This window comes from Mastomys coucha, unplaced genomic scaffold (assembly GCF_008632895.1).
Source record: "Mastomys coucha isolate ucsf_1 unplaced genomic scaffold, UCSF_Mcou_1 pScaffold14, whole genome shotgun sequence".
Classification (NCBI taxonomy): Eukaryota; Metazoa; Chordata; class Mammalia; order Rodentia; family Muridae; genus Mastomys; species Mastomys coucha.
Window position 1 is genome coordinate 39,424,506 of NW_022196896.1, and position 10,437 is coordinate 39,434,942.

At 43.8% G+C, this 10,437-nt stretch overlaps 1 protein-coding gene across 1 annotated transcript in view; it reads right to left on the reverse strand.

Annotated features, from left to right (window-relative positions):
- Arfgef1 (ADP ribosylation factor guanine nucleotide exchange factor 1) overlaps positions 1-8,498 on the reverse strand; it is a 90,153-nt gene extending 81,655 nt beyond the window's left edge. Inside the window, exon 1 of the mRNA XM_031366823.1 lies at positions 7,770-8,498. Coding sequence (XP_031222683.1) covers positions 7,770-7,893 — 124 coding nt within the window. The 5' untranslated portion in view covers positions 7,894-8,498. The remainder of the gene's footprint in view (positions 1-7,769) is intronic.
- Between the last annotated feature and the right edge of the window lie 1,939 nt (positions 8,499-10,437).

Below are 10,437 nucleotides of genomic sequence, written 5' to 3' on the forward strand. Positions count from 1 at the left end.
GCTGGCCTGAAACTCAGCATGCAGTCTAGGCTGGCCCTGAGCTCACAGTAACCTCTCAAGTGCTAAGATTACAGGAATGAGCCACTGTCTGAATTCTGTTGCTGTGATAACCCTGACAAAAGCAAGCCAGGGGGGAAAGGGTTTACTTTAGCTCCCAATTCCAAGTTATAGTTCACAGTCAAGAGCAGAGAGGACAAATGAACACATATTTTAATTTCTTCCCTTTTTTATGCAGTCTAGGATTCATATCCAAGGAACTGTGCAACCTACTTTTATGCTGGTTCTTTCATTAATGTAATCAAAATAATAACCCACAGACATGCCCACAGGCCAACTTTATCTAAACAATCTCTTATTTAGACTCTCTTTTCCCAAGTGATTCTAGATTGTCAGTCAAGTTGACAATGAAAAGGCACCATCATCATTGGGGCTGGAGAGATGGCTCAGCGGTTAAGAGCACCGACTGTTCTTCCAGAAGTCTCAGCAACCACATGGCAGATGACAACCAGTTGTAATGGGATCTAATGCCCTCTTCTGGTATGTCTGAAGAGAACAACATTGTACTCACATACTCAAATCTTTAAACAACAACAATAACATCAACAAACTGACCATCATAGTCACCCTACTTGGCAGCCTTCTATTTTGAATTGTGTCCTTTTTATTTTTTAAAGTGGGAAATTTCCTATTATATCATTGGGAAACTCTGTGATTAAAAAATTCTAGAGGGAGTGTAAGTAGCTCAGCAGGAAAAGGATCGTATTGTACTGCACCTCCTGCCTTGAAGGGGTGGAAAGAGCCAGAGGCAGTAGAATGTAATCAAACAGTGTCTTCTGCAAACAACACATATGAACTCACAGTGATTGGGACAACATACCAGACCAATCCTAGCATGGAAAGTGGAGGTGGACATGAATCCCCCTATCTAGCAGAGGAGCTACTGACAACTGACAGTTCTGGGACAAAGAAAATCAGCTTTCTTTAAGTTTGTAGCACCTGGTAAATTGACTATGCCCCTGTGGATGGCTGAACATCTAAGAATGTGTAGGCGACACAATAGGACTTCAGTAGGAAAAAAAGTCCAGGAAGTTGGGTTGGTAGGGAAGGGGAGTAGATTTAGAGTAGATGGGGTACGGTTTGAGGATGATCAAAACACACAACATTAGAGAATAACTGTTGTTTTGCTTTTTGTTTTTAATTCTAGGGCTGGGAAAGTAGCTCAGTGGTAGAGAGCTTTCCTAGTATGCACAAGGCTCAACCTCCGTCACCAAAAACAAAAAGGAAAAAAAACCTAGTCATGCACAATAAAGCATGCCTGTAGTCTTAGCACTTAAGTGAAGGGTGGATGTCGTGACAGAGGGTAGGGCTGAGTTCATGGATAGCAGAGGCTATGTATCAAGATGTTAGGACTGCTTTAAAAAAATGTATGTAAAGGCAAGATAATGATGTTTGCTGAAAAACAAAAACAAAACAACACACACACACACACAGAGGCATATAGTGAGAAAGAATATACATTGTGGGGCTGAAGAGATGAATGGCTAAGCAGCTAAGAGCACTGGCCGCCGCTCCTTCAGAGGACCTGGGTATGGTTGTCATTATACACATGCACCCTCGTAACTGGCTACAACTCCAACTGGATGCAATCTGATGATTTCATCTGACTTCCTTGGGTACTAACGGTGCACATACATGCAGGCAAAAGGCTCACATAAAAATGTACAAATTTTTAAAAATAAAGTAGAAACATTTTGCTTGAAACATCAGTAATTATTTGTGTATTTTTCTTTGTTAGATGTGTTTCCTCAATTGCACAAGGAATATGACAAATACTTCCTCAAATTGTTTTCTATTCATAATTTTATCTACGAGATAAAGGTTATCAGGAGAGTCACCTGAGTGTCTGCCAGGAGATGGAAGGGGAAAGGGGAGCAGAGTAGTCTTCAACCTCAATCACCCCACACGGTCTCAAGTAGCCCAAATTGACCCTGAACTCCTGATCCTCCTATCTCCAGCTCCTCAGTCCTGAGATTACAGATCTATATCACCACATCTGCTTTACTCATTGGTGAAGACTCAACAGAGGCAGTCCTGCATGCTAGGCAAGTACTCTTATCCCCTGAGCTTCCAACCCAGTTCTTCTTGTTTTTGAGACAGGATCTGGTGTTGCCACCACCAGCCAGCCTTAAACTCCTTGATCATTTACCAAACAAGTGCTGGGATTATAGCATGTACCTCCATGCCTAGCTACCAGCTGCTTAACTGGAACGTGACTACTATTTTCCCTGAACACAAGACTGCTCAGAACTGTCTCAGCAGTAGTTCTGGTCATTTTATTATCCAGTTTGTCTTTTCGCTTAGACAGTGTTTCAAAGTAATTCTCAACAAACATGTGTCCCTGTGGCATTAACTACATTAAGAGACTGAAAAAAGGTCTAATAAATTTAGGAGAAACTAACTAAAATCCAGCAGGTTGCTTTAGAGAATTTTCATGTGCATTTTAAACTTCCAAAATGGAAATATAATTATATTTTGACTGAGCTTATTTTGTCAATTCAAATTTTGGGGTTAAGAGTTTTTCTAGCCGGGTGGTGGTGGCACATGCCTTTAATCCCAGCACTTGGGAGGCAGAGGCAGGCGGATTTCTGAGTTCGAGGCCAGCCTGTTCTACAGAGTGAGTTCCAGGACAGCCAAGGCTACTCAGAGAAACCCTGTCTGGAAAAAAAAAAGTTTTTCTAAAGCTTAGGCTTCACAACGTTTTTATTCATGACCGTTCTGAATAAAGAACCCTTAAAACCAATCTGAAATGTGAAAGGAAAGACCAGTATAAACTGGATCTTTCTTTACTCTTCTTCCCTTGACAACTCAAAAAAATTCAGGCAGCTCAGGTACTGAACACTATCTTTTACTTTAGATAGCAAGGAAGCCTTGCTAAATGATTAAAATGGTATCTTAAGTGTGTTAGGACGGTAGGAGACAGCTCACTGGGTAAAGTGTACTTCACAAACATGAAGCCCTGAATTTGGAGCCCCAGCACCCACACAAAGTCAGGTATGCACAATGACACGTATTTGTTACCCCAGTGCTGGGAGGTGTGTAGACAGGAAAATCAAAGGGGCTCACTACCCTGACAGTCTTACAAAGGTGGTAATTTCTAGGTTGAATGGGAAGAAGGCCCTGTCTCAATATATAAGGTTCATCACCATATTATATATGGTGATAGACCAGGACACTCAACACTGGCCTGTAGCATCCATATATGCACACACATACACACTACACACATATGGGCAAATATATCCACACATAAATATGCACATGCACATATTGGCATAAATATTGTGAAACTGTTTAGAGATGTCACTTGCTTGTAAACGATAAGTACCACAAAACTAGAGTAATTCAGCCTCCACTTATACTCTTTTATAACACTACCACTTGAAATAAGAACGGGTTAGTAAGACAGGAGCAAGGAAGTTCTGTAATATTTGCATCATGATATTACATTTTTTTGTTCGTTTGTTTTGTTTTTCGAGACAAGGTTTCTCTGTGTAGCCCTGGCTGTCCTGGAACTCAGAAATCCACCTGCCTCTGCCTCCCAAGTGCTGGGATTAAAGGTATGCGCCACCACTGCCCAGCTATGATATTACATTCTTATTTCTGACAAGTTCAAGGTGGCTCACATCTCCCAACACATAGAGACTAAAGCAGGATGACTGCTGTATTTGGGTTAGCCTGGTCCACATAGCTAGTACCAAGCCCATCAAATCTACCTAGCAAGACCTTGTGTAACTAACTAAGTAAGTAAGTAAATAAATAAAGTATATATTTCTGGGGTAAATTATATTTATGGGTAACAAACTCATAAGAAAGCTAAGTCAACAGGATCATTTCACAATATGAGCAATAGAAATCCATATTCTGTCTGAGAAAAAATTACTTCTCTTGCATCCCTGTTGGTCTCCCTATCAGGGACTCTAAATGTCTGTCTTCCTGAGAACCTTCTCTCTTACTTAGCAGCAGTGTCAGTTTCGAACCATGAACTTTCTTTCACTCTAACATCTGTCCTTATTGTCACAGCTATCTAAAGCAAGAAGTTTAACTAGTTTACTTACATCCTAACATCAAAGAAACTCCTGAACCTAGAAGCATCACTGGAAGTCCCAACTGAACCTCTCCAAAGATAAACAATGCTACAACCTTCAAGCTCAATCCTGAAACAATCCTAAATTCTTTGAAACTAAAAATAGCTCAGCTGTTGTCTCATCTGCCAGCAGATGGCCAGACTATTTTTAATGCAGGATTCTCAAGACAGGCATGGATCACACTAAGCTAGGGCATCAGAGAATCCCTCAATGTTCACTACACAGAAGTGTAGGGCAGGTACCAAGAGAGGGCAACCTGGAGCTAGCTGTTCTCGGGCCTATGGGCTTCCTAACAATTTAACAAGGAAAGGATCTTTTACAACCATTATGTAAAATAAAATGTAACGTGTTAGAAAATTAAAAATAAGCTTTAAATAACTGTATACTCTTCAAAGATTCGTTACTATTTGTAAACACTGAAAGTTCATTTATATAGTATCTTTGAGAGTGGGAAAGGGTTTTGCAACGAAACCCAACCAAGAAGGCCTGGAATTTATTCATGGCAATTTATCCTCCCAACTGCTGGAATTATGGGCATCATTACCGAACCTGGCTTCTATGGTTTGTTTACAAAAAGTTATATTTTTAATCAAAAGAGTATTCTTAAGAGTTCATGATAAGCTATAATTTTGTGAATATTATTTGCAGAAAAATTTTAACTGGTTATTATAATAAAGGGGAGATAAATATCAATGATCTGAATTTTACTTGAATGCCAATAAAATTTTTTTTCAAACAAAACCAGAAAAGGATCCAAAGTCTGGTATATTGTATGTTTTCTAGCTTATTGTCCATCTCCTTCCAGCTCTGTTAAGTGTTCAATAACATCTAAAGAGAGAATGGATATATACAGGAATCTTTACAAGGGTTTTAACAAAAGCCACACACACCTGTAATGCTAGCAGGCACCAGTAATACCAGTACCTTGAAGGCAGAGGCAGGAAGACTGCCACAGGTTCTACAGTTCAAGGGTAGCCTGGTCCACATACTGAGTTCAAGTCAGCCAGAGATATATAGCAGCTATCCCAAACTTAATACTGACATAGGACTAGAAGGAAAACAAACCCATCAGGGGTTATCTACTATGAGATTGCATACTGAAACTTTATAGAGAGCTAAATAAATATAACTTTTATGAAACATGCCTCATTAAAGCAAAAACAAACAAACAAACAAAAAAACCAAAAAACTTCCTGTAAACAAAATATTCTGATGCTCATTAATGGCAAAATCTGATTTAAAGAACCAGTTGATGCACACACACCATCAAGAATTCCTATGCCTAGAAATGTCAGGGATGCAGTTAAGGGAGTTACAGACTTTCTAAAGAAATGGAGAGTGGCAAGAATACTAGATGCAGTTAACAGAAGAATGCACTCACATCCACTGAGTTCACTACCCTTAACTGTACTGAGGAAGTCCAAGCACAGTAATACTGCAATGTTTTGTTAAATTTAACAAAAGCTGGACTTAAACCCCAGACTCTCATTCCAATGAGCTGCTAACATGTTTATTTTAGTATTTGGATAGAGAAAAAATGTACATTAAAAAAACCCTTTACTTAAAACCTTTAAATGTTTATGCTTTAGCATACTGGAAATACTTTCTGAGCTGTGGATACTGTTCAGCTGATAGAATGCTTGCCATCAAGTATGAAACCCTAGGTTCCATCCCCTGCATTGTACCTCTAAAACAAGGCCTGGTGGTATTTGCCTGTAATCCCAGAATTCAAGAGAAGAGACAGTGGTTTAGGAAAGTTCAAGTTGTCCTCAGCTACAAAGAAATATTAGGCCAGCCTGGGCTACTTGCCCCTTGCTAAAAAAAAAAAAAAAAAAAAAAAAAAAAAAAAGGAAAAACTTGGATATACATACTCTAACACAGCAAAGGTTAGTTCTTAAATACTAAAGCTTTAATTTGAATTTCATATGTTCTTTACCCTGCCAAGTTATTGAAAACCCTACAGCACACAATAATTTTAAAAGTCCTTAAAACCCTTCCTATCACCCCAATTAATAATGACTCCTTTCAGAACCCAAATATAAATTCAATTTTTGCAACTGTACAATAGTCTTCTCATTCACCTGGAAACGTGTTGTTACAATAACAAAATGGGAACTTATGACCAATGCAGGGGCAAAGGAAGGAACTATTTAAGCCCACTATACTACTACACTAAAAACAAAACACCCCCCCCCCAAAAAAAACCAAAAAAGGCGGTGGTGGCGTACGCCTTTAATCCCAGCACTTGGGAGGCAGAGGCAGGAGGATTTCTGAATTCGAGTCCAGCCTGGTTTACAGAGTGAGTTCCAGGACAGCCAGAGCTATACAGAGAAACCCTGTCTCGAAAAAACCAAAACCAAACAAAACAAAAACAAAACATCACCAACAAAAGGGACCATTTTTTGGTGGATGTTAAATCCATTTGATGTTTTTCATATTACTAATTTTAAGGATTGAGAAAAAAGAGGAAGGGAGGCTGTAACATTTGGAGCAAGTTAAAAGATAGTCTTAAGTCAAGACTTAAATGCAAAATTGTCTCTAAGCTATCTGGACCCCTTACTTTAGCATAAAGTTAGTTTGTTCCCTTTCAAAAATGTTTTTCAAAACTCATTTATAACTATCTTCATTTCTTGCAAATTTGGGCTGCTCTGGTCCTGTGCCATTAAACAAAAGTATAAGCATCACGAATTTATCTGTGTTAAATGTTCTGGTTTCTCCCTTAACCATTCTCTTATAGGTGGATGCAGGAGACCTACACCAAAGGCCCGCCTCAAACATTATCTGCCTACCATGGTTAGAGGTATTGTTTGGATTTTCCCTGCTGTGGCTTCATCACACTAGACCTCTTCTTGTCTGAACTATAAATCACAATCGAAACTTGAGAGCAGCTGCCACTGTCCAGAATGTGGCTGGTGGGTGTCATTGTCTTTCTCCTTTCTCTCATTCCACGCACACCCCTTTCCGTGTTACCTAAAGCCAATTTATCTAAAGGTTCTTTCCTTCCCCATTTCCACACAGACACCGCCACCGCCACCCCTTAACCTCTAGTCTTGTCCTTCCAGGTCAGCCCAGTAGGCTACATTACTACTCTTTTTTTTTTTTTTTTTTTTCCTGTAGCTGGGGAAGAGAGATGGCAAACTCCTCGAGACACCTTCGAAACCCCCTTTCTCGAGACTGTCAATAAGGGAACAACTTCAACCTTTCTTCCCAAAGTACCACGCCAAGCCATAAAGTTATTGTAATTGCAATACGGAACCCTCCCCCACGCTCAATCTTGTCATATCGGCCCCACCTCAATTTCTAAGCTAATAAACAACAGCTCATCTTCTGCTCCATCACAAAGGATGACATTCGGTCCGCACCGCAGGGGCCACCGACAACCCTCCCCCTATTCCGCCCAGTGGAACACTCGAAGCCAGATGCCCCGCGATCCATAACCATCTCGAGTTCCAGGGGCCCCGGCTGGCCGCCCTTCCTCCTCCACTCGGCCGGGGCCCCGCGTCCAGCCGAGTTGCTGTCAACTCCAGTCGGGCGGCCAGGAGCCGGCCAGGGCTCCCAGGACCAGCCGCTCGCCGCCCACCTCTCGCGGCCGGCTCCCCGCGCTGCGGCCTCCTCCCGGCTCACCTAGGGCCACCTCGCAAGCTTTGCGCAGCTGGGAGTGATGCGCCTTCTTCACTTCCTTGTCGGCCAAAATCTTCTCCAGGGCCCGGGTCAGGAACATGTTCTTCGTCTTCTTGCCCTCATACATGGACGCGGAAGAGGCGGCGGCGGTGGTCCCGGCGGCTGGAGGGGAGGCGGAGGAGGGGGACGGGGACGAGGAGGGAGAAAGGCGAGGAGGTGTCGGTGAGGGCGAGGAGGCGTGGAGGGCAGCGGCGGCGCCACCAGGAAGCGGCGGGCGACGCGGAGCGGCCGCGGGGCCGCCAAGGGCGTCGAAAGCCTCGCCACGCTCGAGGGGCCGCCGTTCGAGGGCCGCGCCCGTCCGGCCTCGGCGCCGTCGGCCCGGGGGTCGCTTCCCGGCCGCCCGCCCGCCTCACTCGTCCCTACGGCCCGGCGGCGGAACTCGGCTCGGGCGGCCGTCTTCCCGGGGCCGAGGGCCTAGGTGGCGGCGCCTCACACTCCCAGCAGGCGCGAGGCTGCCCTAGCTACCGTGGGGACCAGCACCCGCCGCAGCCACGGACTGGCCTCCATCACCGCCGACCTGCCCCGGACGCCATGTTGAGAGGAAACGACGCGTCACGCAGCGGCCGAACGGCTGCAGAGAGGAAACGGCGGCGGCGGCGGCGGCGGCGGCGGCGGCGGTGCCAGCCCAGAGCTGCCGCGGCGCCTGGAGGCAAGGGGCGGAGGGCGGCGCGGGAGGAGCGGCCGGAGCGGCGACTCTACGGCGGCCCGGCGGGGACTCGCCGCCTCCCGCGTTCGCCCGCAGGGCGGCGTGGGGCGTGGCGGGCGTCCTGCGGCGCGGCGCGGCGTGGCGTGGCGTGGCGCGGGGCTTCTGCTCCTGTGGGCTACTGGGGTGTGCGGTCTGAGCACACCGGGCGCCCCCAAGGCCTGGCAGGCAGGACCCCTGGCTACCGTGCACTGGCTTCCCAACTTTCTGCCCAGCCGGTCGCTGGGGAGCAAAGTCCCTCGCGGTCCTAGAGCCACAGGGACACCCGCGTCGCTCCTTCCGACGCACCTGGTTTCCGCCTGCCACACGGGGTCTAAATTTCCTTCTCAGGTGTAGGAAATTGCTATCCTTGACCGATACTTTCGATTACTTCAAGGTGAATCTCTTTTACAAAATGTAAGCTAAAAACCAGTGGACGAAGATTCAGGAATGCTTTCACTTTTTAAATCTCTCTATAGGATAAAATCAGTAAACCCTAGATTTCATGCCATTTTCTGACTGACACTGAAGTTAAGGTGAGTGCTTCTGACTCTGGAGCCGCACAGAGCCCTCCCGTTCTGTACCTTTAATCCTGAGGAACCTTTAATTCAGAATGGAAAAGCTCTAAGTACAGATACTCGTGACCATGCCGTGCCTGCTTTAATGCCAAAGAACTCAAATTCCTGCAGTTCTTTTGAGCGAAACGTTAAGAATCCCATGAAATAGATGTAACTGGTTTACAAGGGGTTCCAGGCTATTCCGTGGCTCCAGCAACATGGGATCCCAGTTAGGATACATCTTTTGCTTTCTTTTCCTTAGATTGTGTTAGCTGTGGATTTATACTAATGCAGCCATCCAAACCGAAAGATGTGAACGCTGCAAAATGACAAGACTTGAGACATATGAAAAGCCAAAGGAAATAAAAATAGTAAATCTGAAGGTGGCATACAATTAAATGTACAGATGCATTAAAATGTGGTTGTCCTGAGAAATCCACAAATCCATTACCTTCATCTTAAACACTAAATTCTTGGAAATTAGAGATTCATTTTGCTCCTACACCAAATATAATGTACACTCTGTTATACATCAGGGAAACATACTCCATCTTTAGTTTGTCTTTCCTTCCTAATGCCAGGGTTAAACCAAGTTTCATTGAAAGTACTATCTGATCAGCAGATCAGTTTATTGTTCTGCCTCTGTTCTTAGGCGCATTCACATTCTCTAGCCTCTCTTGCAGCTAGATGTAGCTAATAGGTTTAGCTCATTAAACAAAAACTTTCAGAAACTACCTCCACTCTCTTTTCCTGTCTTTGGCCACATAGTAAAGATAGCAGAACAACAAATTCAAAAGAGTTTGAGCCTCTGAATTACTCTTTAAGGAGAACAACCCATCATTATAAATATTTGTTTTGTATTTTACATGATGCAAGTAAAACTTGTCAGTTATGTTTATTGTTTTTATACTAAGCAGCACACATTGGTGTCAAAAATGAGCAACCGAGAAACCCTTGCCCTTGAAGAGCTCACAGTGTATTGCAATCTATAGTCATTTTGTCATCTTGCTTGTTTATTGGGTTCCTACTTCTCTCATAGGAGCAAGGAACTCATCCATTTTTTCCTATGTGTCCACCATCTACTGTGTTAGTGCATAGGGAATTCTTATAATACACTTGTCAAACAGAAACTTGGGATGATGAAAGATATCAGACAAAGGTAGCTAGCCATGATATATCTTCCCTTGTAGAGATATGTTGACAACTAGTGAATAGGTAATTGCAAAGTGTGTGTGAAGTATGATTAAAGAAAGTGCCAGCAGGCAGTCTACTATAGATCATTGCTGCGGGGATAACTAGCCAGAAAAAGTGTCAGTTAAACTGGAAACTGAAGGAAGGAGAATTTAGCTAGACTAAGTCAGTAGGGAATTAT